General features: G+C 43.2%; 1 protein-coding gene across 1 annotated transcript in view; it reads left to right on the top strand.

The window, feature by feature from the left end:
* Nucleotides 1-1,413: 1,413 nt before the first annotated feature.
* LOC128696123 (uncharacterized) overlaps nt 1,414-20,253 on the top strand; it is a 127,016-nt gene continuing 108,176 nt past the window's right edge. The window contains exon 1 of the mRNA XM_070094790.1: nt 1,414-1,527. Within this exon, the coding sequence (XP_069950891.1) occupies nt 1,422-1,527 (106 nt within the window). The 5' untranslated portion in view covers nt 1,414-1,421. The remainder of the gene's footprint in view (nt 1,528-20,253) is intronic.

The following is a 20,253-nucleotide window of genomic DNA, read 5'->3' as shown; positions in this document are numbered from 1 at the left end:
TGTGTGTGTGTGTGTGCGTACTCACCTAACTGTGGTTGCAAGGGCCGAGTCACAGCTTCTGGCCCCACCTCTTCACTGGTCGCTACTAGGTCCACTCTCTCCCTGTTCCCTGAGCCTTGATGAAAAATTAGACATGTACAAGTTCTGGGTATCATTATTGTAGACGTTTTGCCATCCAGTGGCTTTATCAATACAAATTCAAGAACATAAGGAAAGACAGAAGAACTATATACATAAAATGAGGTAATCAGTCCCTCAGCTGCCTTGGAGTTGGTGTGAAGCGCACCGTAGTCGTGAAGATTCTGGAACACAGGCAAGAAGGCTGGCTCTTATATACTGGCGACAGGCGGAAATGGGACGGGTAGCAGACGAGGGCATAGTCACTGGTAGGCAGGATTTCCCAGTGGAAGTAGGTCATACCCGAGGGACGGGTTAGTCGTGGTAGTAGTAATAGTAGTAGCAGCCGTGAAGAAGGTTATGTAGATGTGCTCTGAACCAATTTTCCATGATGTTGTGTTTGGCAAATTGTACACGAATGGTATACAATACTGACAAGATGAAAAATTAGACACGTGCAAAATCTGGGTATCATGGGCCTTGTTGTACCTGGGTATAATGAGCCTTGTTGTACCTGGGTATCATGAGCCTTGTTGTACCTCTTTTTAAAGCTATGTATGAATCCTGCCTCTACTACATCACTCTCCAAACTGTTCCACTTCCTGACGGCTCTATGACTGAAGAAATATTTCCTAACATCCCTGTGAGTCATGAGTGTGTGTGTGCGTGTCTGTCTATCTGCGTCTGTGTGTGCGTGCGTATGGGCGCGTGTGTGCGTGCGTATGCGCGCGTGTACAGTAAGTGCGAGACACAATAACATCTTAACACCTCTTTCACTAACATGATATCTTACGAACTCCTTTAAGTTTACGCGCTCCGGCTCGTGAATATGAATAATAGCGTGGGAGGGTGCGTGCCTGCGCGTGCCTGCGCACGTGCGGCTCACTCTGTCCTGCTAAAAGGATGTGTTCTTCTTCTATTTTAGCTCAGATCCCTCTAAGACCTGCCAGGGACCAGCAAAGACACCCTCCTGGTATCCCCGAGTCTTCACACCTGAACAGCGACAATGTTACCAACAAGAAAACATCAACAAAGATGTGAAAGACATGATGACGTCACGTTCCAGAAACGAAAAGCCCAAGTGCTGCATTGAATTGCTATTTTTCGTACTCGCTTTCCGCCGGGCGTGAGCATGTGTCAGCACTGATTTTATCGGGAAATGCTCTAATGAGGATAAAATGAAGAATATTTCGATGAAGAGGGTGTAAAGAAAGAGGTTTTAATTCTGGGAATGATGATAGCTTGCATCCGAGCCGGTGCACTGGATCTGACTACTCAGAGCGTATGGATCGAAGGACGAGGCTATGTGTGTGGAGGGTTGCTTGGCAACAGTGACGCTAAGAGTGTTCTTCTCGCTGGATTTACTCACCTCTACGGTCGGCTACACACACAGCATGGCAGCTAACACACGTAAGTGCATGCCCAGCCCACTGGAGAACCCTGAGAGGTCACAACACTCCTGAAAACAGAGTGTCAAGTGATGTTTTTAAAGAAGAACTTCGATCAAGGGTTCGGGAGGCTGGTGGCCGACACTCCGTTGTTTACCCGTCACGGATCGAGGTGTTTTGCTGGTGTGTGTGTGTGTGTGTGTGTGTGTGTGTGTGTGTGTGTGTGTGTGTGTGTGTGTGTGTGTGTGTGTGTGTGTGTGTGTGTGTGTGTGTGTGTGTGTGCGTTCGCTGGTTGTACTGGGTGTTGTGATCAATGGTCACTGTCACCCACCTCACCCTCCTTCAGTAGTAATGGGTGTTGTAATCAATGGTCACTGCCACTCACCTCGCCCTCCTTCAGTAGTGCTGGGTGTTGTAATCAATGGTCACTGTCACCCACCTCACCCTCCTTCGGTAGTGCTGGGTATTGTAATCAATGGTCACTGTCACCCACCTCACCCTCCTTCGGTTGTGCTGGATAATCAAGGAGTGACAGTCCCGTCTGACTCTCCTTCAGTTGTAGCGTGAGGATGATTAAGGGTGGCTATCCCATCTGATGATCCTTTAGGGGGTACTGGGTGATCAGCAGTGACGGTCCTATCTCACTGTTCAAGGGGTATTGGTTGATCAGGGGTGACTGCCCCACTTCCCTTCAGGTGTGCTGGGTTATCAGGGGTGACTGTCCCATCTCACGTATGGTCGAACGATGGCCAGTGCCATTACTAGACGATCGTTTTGCTTCGTCAGAAATAAGAAATGAGGAATGAGGTGTGTGTGTGTGTGTGTGTGTGTGTGTGTGTGTGTGTGTGTGTGTGTGTGTGTGTGTGTGTGTGTGTGTGTGTGTGTGTGTGTGTGTGTCTAACATGGGGGCAGGATTTATCGAATTGTGATCAATGAACTGTGTCTGCAGAGGTCAAAGCTCAGCTCCTGGTTCCTCCTAAGACTTGCTCTGATCGGCAAAACTGATTTCTGGCCTCTTACTCTTTATCAAAACTGTTCTTGAAACTATGTATTGAATTTGTCTCCACCACTGCCTCATCTTAGTCATTCCACTTTTCAATTACACTGAGATTAAAGAAATACTTCCTTACATCCTTAACATTCATTCAAGTATTCAGCCTCACTTGTGTTCTCTTGATGTACCATGGGATCTGACCAGGACCTACCAAGAATGGGGTAGTAGCCCTGCTGCAGTATATGTACCTCCATTCTTGTGTTTTTATGATGATCGTATTATTTCAAAGCATTTCATTCTTATCTACCTTATCAGCATCTCTTAAAAAAACTGTAAATCGTAATCATTTCTTTTGCCCTCTCTGTAAGGGACGTCAGGTTCAGCTCCTTAACAGTCTCAAAGTGCATTTCTTTTAGTTCTGGTATTAGTTTGGTTGCAAACTTATGGATATGTATTTGCTTCTGGTGATTCACCTGGTATGACCTCCATGCTGGGTGTGCAAGCTCTGTGATTAGCCTAACATATGTCGTATACAAAACTTAGAATCTTTGTTGTTGTTGTTATGGGTATTTTGGATACATGAAAGTCGTTATATTTACCCAAGGCTCCTTGACAGTAGAAAGTTACAGCTACTTCTTGTCAGTGCTGTACTGTGTCCGGTATGCCCTCACCTTCTCCAACTCGGATGATATTGCATATGTGTGTGTGTGTGTGTGTGTGTATGTGTGTGTGTATGTGTGTGTGTGTGTGTCTGTGTGTGTGTGTGTGTGTGTGTGTGTGTGTGTGTGTGTGTGTGTGTGTGTGTGTGTGTGTGTGTGTGTGTGAGCGTGTTTGTGCATGTGTGTGTGTGGGTACTCACCTAGTTGTGGTTGCAGGTGTCGAGTCACAGCCCCGCCTCTTCACTGGCAGCTACTGGGTCACTCTTCTTGCTCCATGAGCTTCATCATACCTCTTCTTAAAGCTATATATGGATCCTGCCTCCACTACATCACTTACCAGACTATTCCACTTCCTGGCAACATTGTGACTAAAGAAATACTTCCTAACATCTGTGTGATTCATCTGAGTCTTCAACTTCCAAATGTGACCCCTCGTTGCTGTGTCCCATCTCTGGAACATCCTGTCTCTATCCACCCTGTCGATTCCTCTCAGTATTTTACATTTCGTTATTATATCCCCCAAGTCTCCCCTGTCCTCCAGTGTCGTCAGGTCGATTTCCCTTTACCTCTCCTCGTAGGACATGCCCCTTAGCTCCGAGACTAGTCTTGTTGCAAACCTTTGCACTTTCTCTAGCTTCCTTACGTGCTTGGCTAGGTGTGAATTCCAAACTGGTGCTGCATACTCCAATATAGGCTTAACGTACACAGTGTACTGGGTCCTGAACGATTCTTCACTGCGATGTCGGAATGCTATTCACAGGTTTGCTAGGCGCCCGTATGCTTAAGTAGTTATTTGGTTGATGTGCCCGGTGTTATACTCACTCCAAAATCCTTTTCCTTGAGTGAGGTTTGTAGTCTCTGGCCTCCTAGACTGTACTCCGTCTTCGGTCTTCTTTCCCCTTCCCCAATCTTCATGACTTTGCACTCGGTGGGGTTGAACTCCAGGAGCCAGTTGCTGAACTAGGCCTGCAGCTTGTCCAGCTCCCTTTGTAGATCTGTCTGGTTCTCGTCCGATTTAATTCTTCTCATCAACTTCACATCATCTGCAAACAGGGACACTTCTGAGCCTATTCCTTCCGTTTGTGACACAGGATTTCCCGTCCCTGAAACCATGCTGGCTGTCGTTGAAGAGCTCATTCCTTTCTAGGTGTTCCACCACTCTTCTCCAGATAACCTTCTCCATGACTTTGCAAAATATACATGTCAGTGACACTGCTCTGTAGTTTAAAGCTTCGTGTCTGTCTCCTTTTCTAGAAATTGGGACTACATTTTCTGTCTTCCATACCTCAGGTAGTCGCCCTGTTTCGATAGATGTGTTAAAGATTGTTGTTAGTAGTACACATAGCGCCTGTGCTCCCTCTCTCAGGTCCCATGGAGTGATGTTATCCGGCCCCATCACCTTTGAGGTATCTAGCTTGCTTGGTAGCCTCTTCACTTCTTCGTTGGTTGTATGTATTGTGTCCAACACTTGATGGTGTACCCCACCTCTCCGTCTTTCTGGAGTCCCTACTATCTCCTCTGTGAACACTTCTTTGAATCTCATGTTGTGCTCCTCACATACATCGCAGCCTGATTACCTGGTCCTTGACTGTTGTTTTCCTCCTGATGTGGCTGTACAACAGCTTCGGGTCAGATTTGGTGTGTGTGTGTACTCACCTAATTGTGGTTGCAGGGGTCGAGATGCAGCTCCTCGCCCCGCCTCGTCACAGATCGTTACTAGGTCCTCTCTCTCTCCCTGCTCCATGAGTTTTATCATACCTCGTCTTAAAGCTATGTATGATTCCTGCCTCCACTACATCACTTGGTAGAATATTCAACTTCTTGACTACTCTATGACTGAAGAAATACTTCCTAACATCCCTTTGACTCATCTGAGTCTTCAACTTCCAATTGTGACCCCTTGTTTCTGTGTCCCATCTCTGGAACATCCTGTCTCTGTCCACCTTATCTATTCCTCGCAGTATTTTGTATGTCGTTATCATGTCTCCCCTAACCCTCCTGTCCTCCAGTGTCGTCAGGCCGATTTCCCTTAACCTTTCTTCGTAGGACATTTCCCTTAGCTCTGGAACTAGCCTTGTTGCAAACCTTTGCACTTTCTCTAATTTCTTGACGTGCTTGACCAGGTGTGGGTTCCAAACTGGTGCTGCATACTCCAGTATGGGCCTGACGTACACGGTGTACAGAGTCTTGAACGATTCCTTACTGAGGTATCGGAATGCTATTCTCAGGTTTGCCAGGCGCCCATATGCTGCAGCAGTTATCTGGTTGATGTGTGCTTCCGGAGAAGTGCTTGGTATTATACTTGCCCTAAGATCTATCTCCTTAAGCGAGGTTTGCAGTCTTTGGTCACCTAGCCTATACTCTGTTTGCAGTCTTCTTTGCCCTTCCCACAATCTTCATGACTTTGCATTTGGCGGGGTTAAATTCGAGGAGCCAGTTGCTGGACCACATGTCCAGCCTGTCCAGGTCTCTCTGTAGTCCTGCCTGATCCTCATCTGATTTAATTTTCCTCATTAGCTTCACATCATCTGCAAACAGGGACACTTCTGAGTCTATCCCTTCCGTCATGTCATTCACATATACTAAAAATAGCACTGGTCCTAGGACAGACCCCTGTGGGACCCCACTCGTCACGGGCGCCCACTGTGATACCTCATCACGTACCATGACTCCTTGTTGCCTCCCTGTCAGGTATTCTCTGATCCATTGCAGTGCCCTTCCTGTTAAACGTGCCTGATCTTCTAGCTTCTGCACTAATCTCTTGAGAGGAACTGTGTCAAAAGTCTTCTTGCAATCCAAGAAAATGCAATCAACCCACCTCTCTCTCATGTCTTACTTCTGTTACCTTGTCATAAAACTCCAGTAGGTTTGTGACACAGGATTTGCCTTCCATGAATCCGTGCTGGTTGTTTATAATCTTGTTCCGTTCCAGGTTCCAGGTGCTCCACCACTCTCCTCCTAATAATCTTCTCCATGAGTTTGCATACTGTACATGTCAGTGACACTGGTCTATAGTTTAGTGCCTCGTTTCTGTCTCCTTTCTTAAAAATGGGGACTACATTTGCTGTCTTCCATACCTCAGGTAGTTGCCCAGTTTCAAGGAATGTGTTGAAAATTGTGGTTAGTGGCACACACAGCATCTCTGCTCTCTCTAAGGACCCACGGAGAGATGTCCGGTCCCACCGCCTTTGAGATATCAAGGTCACTTAGGAGCTTCTTCACCTCCTCGGTAGTGTGCATTTCATCCAACACTTGTTGGTATATCCTTGTTGGTGTACCCCACTGTTCTGTCTTCCCAGAGTCCTTTCTGTCTCCACTGTAAATTCTTCCTTAAATCTCGTGTTGAGCTCCTCGCATACTTGGTCGTTTCTTGTGAGCTCCCAACCTTCTTTCCTCAGCCTGATTACCTGGTCCTTAACTGTTGTCTTCCTCCTGATGTGGCTATACAGCAGTTTCGGGTCAGACTTGACTTTCGATGTTACGTTGTTTTCGTACTGTCGCTGGGCCTCCCTCCTTATCTGTGCATACTCGTTTCTGGCTCTTCGACTGATCTATTTTCCTGGGTCCTTTGCCTTCTGTACTTTTTCCATTCTCTAGTGCACTTAGTTTTTGCCTCCCTACACCTTCGGGTAAACCAAGGGCTCGTTCTGGTCTTCCCATTATTTCTGTTGCCCTTGGGAACAAACCTTTCCTCTGCCTCCTTGCATTTTGTTGTTACATAGTCCATCATTTCGTTTACTGACTTTCCTACCAATTCTCTTTCCCACTGAACTTCCTGCAGGAAGTTCCTCATTCCTGTGTAGTCCTTTCTTTTGTAGTTTGGCTTTTCCCATTCTACTCCTGTTACCCTCTCCACTTGTAACTCTACTATGTATTCAAAGCTCAGAACCACGTGATCACTGGCTCCAAGGGGCCTTTCATATGTGATGTCCTCAATGTCCGAGCTACTCAGGGTGAACACGAGGTCCAGTCTTGCTGGTTCATCCTCCCCTCTCTCTCTGGTAGTGTCCCTAACATGTTGATGCATGAGGTTTTCCAGTACCACATCCATCATCTTGGCTCTCCATGTTTTGGGACCCCCATGTGGCTCCAGGTTTTCCCAATCAATCCCCTTTTGGTTGAAATCGCTCATAACCAGTAACTTTGCTCTGCTCGAGTGAGCCCTTCTGGCCACCTCAGCTAGTGTTTCCACCATTGCTCTGTTGCTCTCTTCATATTCCTCTCGTGGCCTCCTGCAGTTCTGTGGTGGGTTATACATCACTGCAATGACTATTTTATGTTCCCCAGACTGAATTGTACGTACTATGTAACCTCTTTCTTCAGTTTCATTCATTCCTTCCATTTCTTCAAATCCGCATTGGTTTTTAATGAGCAGTGCAGCCCCTCCTCCCCTCTGTTCCTTCTATATTTACTCAGGATCTGACATCTGGGTGGGAAGATTGCATCTGTTATAGTCCTAGTGAGTTTCGTTTCTGTGACTGCTATGATGTCTAGGGATGTCTCATTGATTCGTTCATACCCCTCCTCACATTTATTTGTTATTCCACCTGTGTTTGTATACCAAACCTTCAACTTCTTTTCTAAAACTGTGGTCTGGGGAGAATGGTGGGGTTGGGGGAGCAGGAACCCTGGGGGTTGTGGGGGTGGGGTTTGTGATGAGGGCATTGGGAGTAGAGAATACAGTGTGTGGGTTTTGGTTTAGATAGTTTGGTTGCATTGGGGTTACTCTGGTTGGATTCCTTCTGTTGGTGGTCCTGGAGGAGGTTGTGTTTGCTCTTCCACCTGGGTCTGGGTTCTCCTGCTAATCTCCGTCATTGCCTCTCTTTCCTCCTTGTATCTTTGTACCCTCTCTTTCACCATCCTCCTTTCTTCTTGTGTTCTGTCTTGGTTGAGGTACACTCTCCGGTAGTCCGGTTTGTCCATTAGTCATGTTTTCTCCTGCAGGATCCTGTTTCGAGCTGATTCTGCCTTGAAAATCACTTTGACTGGCCGATGTTTCCTCTTGCAAACCACCCAATTCTCCGAAAATTTGTCAACTGGGTCATGTCGTCCTCTCCTACTGCTTTCGCAATACTTTCATTCACTTTTTTGTCCTCCTGTTTTCTTTCTTCATAAGTTTCCCCTTTAACTTCTTGGAGTCCATAGACAAAAACTGACCTCCTCCTCTTATCTTTCCACTGTATTTCCCTTTCATCCCCTGAGATGATTTAGCTCCGTCCATTGAAGCATTTCTTCCTTCAATCTCTTCCCTAGCTGATGCCCCTGTGCTCAGTGGTTTGTCTTTTTTCCTGCTCAGTTGTTTCTGGGCACTGCAGTTGTCTTTTAGAGCCTCTGCATATCTTAGCTCTCTCATTGTCTTTAGTCCCCTCATTTATTCTTGATGTACTCATCTTTTTCCGGGCCCCACATGGGCCTGATAGGGTCTTCACATAATGTATACTCCTATGCTCCCTAGATTCCCCTCGTTTATGACTGATGCAGCAGTTCCTGATGTCATGGCTGTACTGTCTTTTGTTTCTTTAGGCTCTGTATCTTAGCTTCTGCTGCTATGGCCTGTAGCTCCTGTTTCCTGCTCTCTGCAGCTATACTCTCCTCCATTTTCTTGCTGAGCTCTTCTAGCTTCCTTCCCCACCCTTCCTCCATTTTCGTGAGCTCTGCCACTCAATCTTCCCTTCCAGGTTCATCCACCAATCCCCTGGGTCTCCGTCCTGCTCTTTGGTAACCTTTTTTTTTTTTTTACCACGGAAAGAAGAGCTTATGTATTTTCGGGAGTAAGTGTGTGTATGGAGAGGGGTGTTTGTTGTAGGGAGGGGGAGTGATGTAGGGAGGGGAGGAGGGATAAAGAGTGGGAGGGGGAACAGTGGCAGAGAGGGAGAGAGATGGGGGAAGGTTAGAGGGGGTACAAGGAGAGAGGGGGAAAAGAAATGAGGGAAAAGCAAGGGGGAAGAGGAGGGAGAAAGAGGGGGAAGAAGAGAAGAAGGAAGATGAAAGATGGAAAGAGAGAGAGAGAGTGAGAGAGAGAGAGAGAGAGAGAGAGAGAGAGAGAGAGAGAGAAGTTGGGAGTATATGTGGCAGAGGATGGATAGGATCAGCCTTTACAGTGGTGGTAAGGGTTTGTGTACATAAGTGTGTGTGTGATTATTTGTAAACAAGAATTTTCTTGTTCGAAGCTACAGAAGCAGAGCTATAATCATGGTATCTTTTCTTCAGTAATATTTTCATCATATAACTTCTTACAAATTCCTGTGGTGGTAGCGCTTGTTACTTCCTCTTGTAATTCATTATATATTTAATATCTTGAACTCCACTTTTTCCTTAATTTAACACTATGCTCTCTTGTTGTCCCAGTTGAAGGCACTAATAAATCTTTGTCGTCTATTCTTTCGTGTCCTTTTGTAACCTTGCATGTGGTTATCATGTCTCCTCTTTTCCTCTCTCAGCAGCGTTGTCATCTGTAGTGTTAACCTTTCACCATAACTTATGTTTTTCTTTTTTTTTTCAAATCTTGCAGCCATTATATAGATTTTTGGACATTTTCTAACTTTGCAACATGTTTTTGTAAGTGTGGAAAGCACACAACTGCTGCCTGTTCTAAGCCTTTCTTAACATATTTTGTAAAAAATGTTTGATATTTCTGAGTATACCATAAGAGGTTCTTTTTATTATCCGGGGACAGTATTCTGTCAGTAACTTCTGGACTCGTTTCTTTGATACTTTCAACAATTTGTTACAAACTGATAAGTAAGACACAAGTGCAGCATTTAGGCATCGGAATAAAGATCCCTAACTACTGCCCATGTGTCTTACCAACTTTTCGATACTATATACCATTATCATATTATACAGTCCAGATTCATGTGGAATGATGTCTTTTTTTCTATTTTCATTTCGTAGCATTTATCGACATCAAATTCCATCATCCATCTATCACGTCATATGCTCAATTCATCCAACTCATCCGGTAGTGATCTAGTTTTTTATTATTATTATTATTATTATTTTGCCTAAAATTTTTTTTGGCAACATCCACACACTTAATCACATAGTATAATATTCTATCTAGTGAGTCATTTATAAAATTTTCATAAACTGAAAACCTTAACGGAGCAAGTATAGATCCTTGTGGTACCCCACTTGTGACATCTCCCCTCGAGTATGTTATTTTCCTCCTAGCATTACTTGTCAAAGTTCTTAAATTTTCCTGTATTTCGACATTTTCAAATTTGGTTTTCATGACAATTTTCTAGGACAATTTTCGTGGCTCGTAATAGATTAATACATTTGGTATACATGAAATTTCAGATCAGAAACCGAATTGTTTATTCGTTAATAAGTTTTTGATTTCCAAATATTTTATCCACTTTTCTCAAATGATTTTTTCCAATATTTTTTTTACAACACATCAGCGATACTGGCCTGTCTTTTTTTTTAATACTGGCATAATATGTGTCATCTCCCATCTGTCTTCCAGTTTACCTTTTTGTAGCCAAATCCTAAAAAAACAAAATCAAAGATGATAGTGTAACTTCTGCACAATATTTTCACACCTTTATCCATCCTCTTTGATCCTATTCCTTTCCTCTTGTCAGTATCCAGAAGTAATTTCCTTAATTCTTGTTTACTTATTTCAATATCTTCTTTTTCATTTTCTTTTTCAAATTTCTTACATTTAAAAATATCATCTTTTATACACACTAAGTTTTTTTTTTTTTATTTAAAACGTCATGCAATTCTTCGCCAGCTTTAGTAAATTCATCACTGTCTTTTTTTCTAAACGTTTGTCTCAGATATTTAGTTTACTTTTCACAAGGTTTAATAAGAGATTCCATTTTAATTTGTTTTCTTCCACTATTTCTTTTTCAAAGTTTCTTTCCTCCTCTTCTCTTAGGTTTGTAAATTAATTTCTGACCTGTCTGAATCTCCTGTAAGTTTCATGACTGGCTCGTTTCCAATATCGGTTTTACTTCCATTTTTTTTTTATTTTTCACTGAAAAGACCCCAATGGAATTAAGTCCCTCTGTCTGACTTTTTTGGGTTATCCTAGGTTCTCAACACATATGCTGCTATGTATGATAATCTATGTAACTGTATTTGTGTATACCTGATTAAACTTACTCAAGCGCCTTCCATTAAATCATTCTTTATTTCTTAGCTTTTCATATTCAAATTGTTGATTACATTTTCATATAGGTTACCGAACTCTTCGCAGAAATTACTGACATCTGTCTCTTTTTTTTTTTTTTTTTTTTTTTTTTTTTACACAGGGTTCGACAAGGTTAAGGATCCCTAGCTTTATTGACAAGCTATTTACAGGTTAAGGATTCCTAACTTTATTGGCAAGCTAAGAGCTGTTACCTACATCAGCTCATTTGAAAGCATTGTTATTGTTATGAGACATACAAGTAGGAAACAGGATGAAGTTGGAGCCATCTGTGGGCCAGCATTTTCATTTGATCAACTGACTTTATCTCGTTGACATCATTATGCTGTATGAATGTGTTCCATACTCGAGTCATCCTGGGTATATAGGATCTCAGATGGAGTGATGTTCTGGAGAAGGGTACAGCCAGAGTGAAGTTGCTGCTTTCTGCCCGTCTTGTGGCATAAAAGCTTGTTTCACGCTGTCCTCGAAGTGGATCCAAGTGTGGTACTTTGACAATATTGGCCTTGTACATAACAGTAAGGCCACCCACATCCCTCCTATGTTGAAGGCTTTGCTGACATGACAGATCTATCCTTGATGGGTCCAGGCGAGAGATGAGACGTCTTGCTCTGTTCTCTACTCTGTCAAGCAGTCGCAGATGAGAGGGGGGGCAGGCAAACCAAGAAAGTGGAGCATACTCAAGGTGTGAGCGTACTTGTGCCTCGTACAGAATCTTGCAACCCCTACTGTCAAGCAGATGCGAGATACAGCGAAGTGCTGTAAGCTTCCTGGCTGCCTTGTTTGCAAGATTTACAACATGGTTCTTCATGGTTAGTTTGGAGTCAAATTTCACCCCAAGGATATCAACTTCTTCTCCAGGTGCCAACATCCTTCCATTCATCCTTACTACTGCACCAGCATTACCAACATGGTGCCTAGAGACGATCATTTGCGTTTTCTCAGGTGCAAATGTTACTTGATATCTATTTCCCCAAGCTGATATAGCTCTCAGCTGGTGATTGATGTAGCTTAGAGGAGCTGGCATTTCTTCTCTTGGATAAGTGAATGTCAGTGTACAGTCGTCTGCATATGCATGTGATTCTGGGATGAGATGAAGAAGGTCGTTGAAGTAGACATTCCATAACAATGGTCCCAGTACGCTTCCTTGTGGAACACTTACCCCAATAGGATGTCTTGCTGATTCCATTCCACTGAGAACTACACTTAGAGATCTACCATGAAGGTAATCACCGAAGAGACATAATGTAGAGCCTGCAGTTCCCAGTGCTTGAAGTTTTGCTAAGAGGCCTTGGTGCCAGATCAGCAGCAGAGTAACCTTTCCTGAAGCCATATTGACGATCACAAAGTAGTGAATGATAGTCAAAAAACTCTGTCATTTGTCTTGAGATTATTGTCTCAAGGATCTTACCAGTGATTGACAGGAGTGACACTGGTCTGTAGTTGCTGATTTCTGCTCTGCTCTTCTTTTTGTGAACAGGGACTACATTTGCATAGGCAGTGCTGAAAGATGCGAGTTAGAGGTGCTGCTGGCTGGTCTGCACATCTCAGCAATCTTGGGCTCAACTTGTCTGGGCCCACAGCCTTTTCTTGGTCAAGCAATTTAAGAAAGAAATGCACCTACTCCTACCTTATTGTCACCACTGACAGTTTTGACTCAGTTCTTGCAGCTAGCCAAGGAGGGTCCCTTGCTGATCAGGAACTTGCATTTTGGTAGCAAAGTGTTCAGCAAAGAGGTCCGCCTTCTCTTGACTAGTAGTAGAGGTGGTCCCATCCTGTCGATTTAGAGGTGGAATGAGTTCATCAGGCAGATAACCTTGTCTGTCCTTGACCAGGGACCACCAGGTTTTGGAGCCTACCCTACCTGATGCTAACTGTCTTTTAGTGTCCACCTCCCATTTAGCAATGGCCAACTTTTGAACGTCACCCCATATGCCTACAGGCTTGCCTGTGCGAGTTCCTGTTATAGGTGGTAGGATGTCTCTTATACCTTCGCCATGCTTTGTACTTAGCAGTAGCAGCCTCTCTACAACGAAAGCCAAACCAAGGCTTTGTCACATATTGCCGGTGAGGAATGTGTTCTTGTTGTAGATTAAGGATGTGTCCAGTGAAGGCTTTCACTTGGTTGTCAACATCCCCCTGGAGAAGAGCATTCCAGTCGGTGGTGGCGAGGTCAGAGCAAAGGGGTGGCCAATTACCTCTTTCCCATAACCAGGTTCTGCGTGTGGACTCCTCACCTCGTTCTGTTGGGATCTTAAGTGTCGTAAAAACAGCCTTGTGGTCAGACGATCCAACGTAGCCGAGGGGTTGACAAGTGACTATGCCTTCTGCCAGATCACTCACTACTGGGTCAAGGGAGGAGCCAGAGATGTGAGTAGGGAAATCAACAAAGTTCTCATGTCAAATACTGCAAGAAGGTCATCAAAGTCCCTCTGTATAAGGTGTTGGTTGAGGTCACCAACAATTATGATATGTTGACAGTTGTGTTGTAGCAGAAGGGAGTCAATATTTTCCATGCTAGTACAGAGGTGCTAGTGTTTATGCATAGCTTGAAGAACATCATTTCAAGATGTGTAGGGGTGGCAACATCAATGTGCTGGGCATGAACACTTTTAGAGAAGCACACAGCAACACCTCCTCTTTGCCCTTGCCTGTCTCTTCTCATCCATGAGGTGTAGCAAGCAATTCTTGCAAAATTTTCCGGAGTCCTGTCATCCAAAAATGTTTCAACAACAGCTATCATGTCGGGATGTCGAGTGTTCACAAAACTATGTGTGAACTCTCCAATATTAGTAATGAAAACTCTAATGTTGGCCGACAGGATGCTGATAGACTGGCTCCTCATGATGTGGTCAGCTTGAGGTGGTGGGTGTGTAGGGCATGTAAGATGCCTGCCCTTGAGAGAGGTAGGGTACTGAGGCAGCTGCAGGGATGTAGGTCTGTGGTCTTGAGTAAGGCACAATACCACCTGCTGTGCTGGGATAGGAGTAGCTGAGTGGGTGACGTGTGAGAGTGTTCACCAATTCAGAGATCCTGCTGGTTTGTTCTGAGAACAGGTCTCTAAACAGGTGGTCCTGTCTGTCAAGTTTCTTTTTCTTCCGGCACTGGTCCTCCTGATGTCCTTTCTTGTAGCAGTAATTGCACCTGGTATCTCACAGGCAGTTGTTGGCGGTGTGCCCCTTCCGGTGACAGCGAGAGCACAGCCTAGGTGCCTGGGAGGGTGGACTATGATTTGTTGCACCTCCTGTGTTTTGCAGATTTGTCCTCAGGTTCTGCCGCTGGAACGGTGTTAGTGGAGGGTGAGACGGCTGTAGATGTCTTCCTCCTCCACGTCTTCTTCCACGTCCTCTGCCCCGTCTTCTACCATTTCTGACAGATGTGTCCCTGCTGTTCGTACTTTGGCGCAGTAGGTGATCAGGTGAAGTGATAGTTCCCTGATTATTAACTGCACCAATCTCTGGTGGAGAAACTCCTGACTCAGAACTTGGTGATGAAGCACTGCTGCCAGATTCTGGAATAGTGTCGGCACGTGTGCTGACAGGTGTAGGATCAGAGATGGTATGTGCACTGTCAAGTGGACTGGCAGTGGCTGAAGCAGAGATGTCAGGTGTAGGAGAATTAACAGATCCAAGGCTTCCTTCGTTGCTGGGAAGAGGATTTGTTCCCTCTGTGGTGGTCAGAGGAATTGTGTTAGAATTCCCAAAGGTAGTGTTTTGAACTCTGTCAGTCTGTGGGACCTTAGCGATGACAGAATTCCACCAGTTATTTACCTCTGAGTTAAGCTCAGTGTGGGACTTCCAGTCTTTGTCAATAGTGTCACCATCAGCTGAGCAGCTTACGTCACTTGATGTAGGCTTGCACTGAACTTCTACAATAGCTTGGAGGTTATCTAATGATTTGAGGAGCTTATGAAGTGCTTCCCTGTGGTGGATTATCTTAGCTGCAACTTTACAACACAGCCCAAGAGGGCAGTCTTGATCTTTGGACAGAAGTCCCTGAGGTAGGACTTCTGAACCTTCCTCCTGTAGCTCCAGGCTTGTATCCACATATACCACAGGATTATGGATATCCTTCAATTTTCTGAAATTTTCAACCTGGCTGCAACAAAATTCTTCTTCTGGAATGCAATCTGTGTGGCAGTAATTGGAACAAGTAGGTTCCTTACATCTAAGAAGAATTTTGTCCCTTGTGGTATACCCACAAACACTGCAGTAACTACTGGGACAATAGCCAGATAGCGTAGATATTCTTGCTATTTTGCGATGTGAAGTCATCCCAGAGGAGGCGTTGTAGGTTTGCAATGAAGTTCACAGGAGAGAGAGAGTGGGTGGTGGTATCGTGGGTGGGGTGGTGGTATCGTGGGTGGGGTGGAGTATCGTGGGTGGTGGTGTTTACAGCGGGGTGGGTAGTGAGGGCGGCAGTGGCCGACGAGCTGGAAGTGTTGCCTTCTCACTATCACTTAATAAACACTGTTTATGCTATACACTTTTCCACTAAAGGAAGATGTTACACAGATCACTAATGTTGTAACATTATATTCCATTGACCTTTAAAATACTCTCCTTTAACACTATATTTTCCTTTCTTATGACTTTTTGTTTGTCATATTTAAGAACATAAATTATTATTTAGGAATTTTGTTGCTATTTACTTGTAGTTCCAATATATATATATACATATATATATATATATATATATATATATATATATATATATATATATATATATATATATATATATATATATATATATATATATATATATATATATATGTAGCTAAAGTCTCCAAAACAATAACTTCGTCGCTCCAGGCCTCTTTAAAAAAAAATTTAAAATGAGTTATTTTAAAAAGTTCTTTAAAAAAAATTTCTTAAAAATTGAAAACAAAAATTCCCCTTGGTATGTAATGCCACATATACTTGATCGAACTCTTCCCTCTCCCATGTATTATTCAACGGCGAGTTGTATTAATTATTTCGAATTTCTCGTCTTTCCTTCGGATTCTTAATAATAAAATTTCTGTACTGTGTGTGTTTTGGATTTCAGATTCCTTACTCTGTTCCTCTTACAAATATTCCTACTCCCCTTTCTTCCCTAGTCTGATTTTTTCCCCACACCGAGCACTTACAATCGAATTCTTGCCATCCAACATAAAAAAACATAAAAATAACAAATCTTCCTGACCAAAGTCAAATTGTTATTAAACAGTTTACTTCTCTCCGGGTGTTCAATACACTTTTTATTTGTAGCATCTTATTTAATAATTTTGCTATCACAGTAAATAGCGAGGTTGATTTACAGTTCAAGGTCCTTCTCCATCACCTCAAAATTACTAGATCGGTGTTCTCGTTTACCATTTACCTGACAATTAACTCTTTTTCCATAGAAGTCAAAACAACAATCGAAAGCGGATAATTAAGTTCCTCCACCCGAGGTGATATACCATCTGGTGTAACTGTTTTATTCTTATAGATGTGTTTTTATGCTTTATGGACTTTCTTTAATTATTTCAATGACATCCATTTCAGTCGGCAGTTGGAAGCCAAAGATTTAATAATAGAATTTCTTTTCATTTGTGAACACAGTTTTAAACTCTATATTTAATGCATCTTTCACTTTTTCTTATTCTGAATCACCCAATTTAATTATCCTCATTTATCATTCATATTGAATAATTAACTTTTTTTACATGAAAAATTTGCTTTCATTTTGATTTATTCTTCACAATCCGCTTTTCGATCTCTCTTCCTTACTTATTATTGTAGTGTATTTTTTCTTCTTTATTTTTCGTATTTTAATAATTTAAAAGTTCTGGAATGAGGGTGCCTTCTATACTGGTTTTAACATCTTTCTTTATTCCATTTTACACTTCTTTCTTTATTCCATTTTACACTATGTTATTGGTTCATTTTTTCTTTTTATTTACATTAAAATTCTCCGTTGTGTACTATTATCAATTAATGTTACAAGACACTTCGTGTATTTTTATTTTGTTCTTTTAATATCTGAGATTTTTTCAATAAGTTTGTTGCATCACATTTATAGCTTAAGTTTTTTGCTATAAATCATATCTAAATAACCTTCTTGTCGAGAATCATAATCAAAATTTATAAAGGGATGGACCGGCAATCAGCCAGTGGAAGGCCTCGGTCAGATGACCAAAACCTCCAGGTGAGGGTCCATCATATGACTGTGACCTGTGTCAGGAAACACTTGTTGTGTTTTCTGACAAACCTTATCTAACTTATCCTAACCTAACCTAACCTAGTCTAACCTAACCTTCTTTTCGAGAGATCCAAGATCACTGTTTTTCATTTGGGTTCATATGGCTGACATTAAACAAAAAATCTCCACGAAATTGCTGACCTGGAGAGTGTACAAAGAACTTTCACGGCATACATAAGTACAATAAGGCACTAAATTACTGGGAACGGTTGAAGTCCCTTGATTTGTATTCCCTGGAACGCAGGCGAGAGAGATGCATGATAATATATACTTGGAAAATCCTAGAGGGTTTAGTACCAAGCATGCACATGAAAATCACTCCCTATGAAAGCAAAAGACTCGGCAGGAGACGCAACATTTTCCCATTGAAAAGCAGGAGAGCAACGAGTACACTGAGAGACAACATAATAGGTGTCCGGGGCCCAAGACTGTTCAACTGTCTCCCAGCATACATAAGGGGATTTACCAATAGACTCCTGGCTGTCTTTAAGAAGGCGCTGGACAGGCACCTAAAGCCAGTACCTGACCAGCCGGGCTGTGGTTCGTACGTTAGTTTGCGTGCGGCCAGCAGTAACACCCTGGTTGATCAGACCCTGATCCACCACGAGGCCTGGTCTCAGACCGAGCCGCGGGGGCGTTGACCCCCGAAACCCTCTTCAGGTATACTCCAGATTCTATTAACCACCAGATGCAACATAGAGGTCTATTGCCTTCCCTCACTCATAATGCTTCTTAAATATGTTGCTACGCAATGTGACCTGATCGTACTGCTACATAAATGCAAAATGGACATAATGTTGCATAAATGCAACATCAGCACGTTGCTACATACATGCAACTGAAACAGGAAGGTTTCATCCAGGCTTCTTCGAGGTTTAACGGCTGTCAACCGACAAACCTGGATGAAAAAACCTAATAATAATAATTATTATTATTATTATTATTACTATTGTTATTATTGTTGTTGTTGTTGTTATTCAGTTATTCCCATTAACCTTTGCAGTAATTAAGTTAATTAACCTTTGTCCTCTTACGCTCATTGACTGTTCCTCTTGTTTTTCGTTGGTGAGCTGTACTCTGTAATTGTTTTGCGTGGGTGTCAGCAGCCGTGTGGCGTCAACATCAGTGTGGGTTTCAGAACCTATGTGCGTGTTACCTGCTGTGTAGGTGTTAGCTGTGTGAATGTCAGCTGTGTAGGTGTTAGCTGTGTGAATGTCAGCTGTGTAGGTGTTAGCTGTGTGAATGTCAGCTGTGTAGGTGTTAGCTGTGTGAATGTCAGCTGTGTTGGTTTCAGCTGTGCGTGTGTCAGCATCATTGTGGGTGTCACCTGCTGTGTGGGTGTCAGTTGTGTCTCAGCATCAGTGTGGTGTCAGCAGCTGAAGCATCAGTGTGGGTGTCATCTACTGTGTGGGTGTCAGCATCTGTGTGTGTTACCTGCTGTGTAGATGTCAGAAGCTGTTTGGGTGTCAGCTGGTGTCAGTTATTATGGTTGATGTGCTCCATAGGCGATGTGCTAGGTACAGTACTCAGAGTGAGGTACATCTGACCCTTGATTGAGGTTTGCAGCCTTTGCCCCTCTAGCCTACACACCAAGCTTTGTCTTTTGCACTTGCTGGGGCTAAATTCCAGTAGCCACTTGTCAGACCAGACCTGCAGCCTGTCCAGATCAATTTGCAGTTATTCCTGGTTCTTACTTGTTTGTTTTTTCCCTCTTTAGTTTCACATCATCTGCGTTAATAACTACTTCTGACTCTATCCACCTGCTATGTCATTCACGTATACAAGAAATATTAATGTTGAATCCAACTCGGACAATCACTCGTTGTTTCCTTCCTATTAGGTTCTAATGGTTTATTTCCTTGTGGTTAAAGTCTCTCGTGATCAGTAGGCTTTCACTACTCCTGTGAGCTCTTCTGGTCAACTTTGCTGCTGTACCCACCATCGCTCTGTTATCATTGTTTTCTTCTCTTAGTCTCCTCCTGTTTAAAACGCAAGATTTACATCACTACTCTAACCACCTTAGGACCCCCTGTCTTGAGTGTACCTATTTTGTAGTCATCTGTTTCCTCGTTTATTTCTTTCATCTCAAAACTCCAGTGGCTGCTGGAAAGAAGTGCCACTCTTCCACCTCCTCTTTTCCCTCCGTCCTTCCTCATATGATATCCAACTGAGAAATTCACGTCGGTTAACATATCTGTGAACTATGTCTCTGTGAGTGCTATAATGTCTGAAGATGCCTCCGCTATTCGTTCATTCCCATTACAGTGGCGCGTGGCCTGGTGACAAAAGCTCTCGCTTCACACGGTGGGGGGTCCGGGTTCGATTCCCGGCAAAGTGTGGAAACATTGTGAGTGTTTCCTTACATGGGTGTCCATGATCACCCATCAGTAAAATGGGTACCTGGGTGTTAGTTGACTAGTGTGGGTCGCATCCTGGGACAAAATACACCTAATTTGCCCAGAAATGTTCTGCATAACAAGCGGTTTTCTATACAGTAGCATGTCACTGATGTCAGCTAGGCCTGGATACCTTGTACCTGTACTTGTAGAAATAAAAACATTATTATTATATATTTTTAACTCGTGCTACTGCATTTGTGTACTATACTTTTAATTTCCTTTCTGTTACAGTTTCAATTCTCAGGTTCCTGTTTTCCTGGTTCTTGTATATGGGTCAGAGGAGGGTGAGGATTGGTGGGGCGTTAGAGGT

This window comes from Cherax quadricarinatus, chromosome 48 (assembly GCF_038502225.1).
Source record: "Cherax quadricarinatus isolate ZL_2023a chromosome 48, ASM3850222v1, whole genome shotgun sequence".
In the NCBI taxonomy this organism is placed as follows: domain Eukaryota; kingdom Metazoa; phylum Arthropoda; class Malacostraca; order Decapoda; family Parastacidae; genus Cherax; species Cherax quadricarinatus.
The sequence above is the reverse complement of the archived record's forward strand: the minus strand, read 5'-3'. Positions and strand labels throughout refer to the sequence as shown.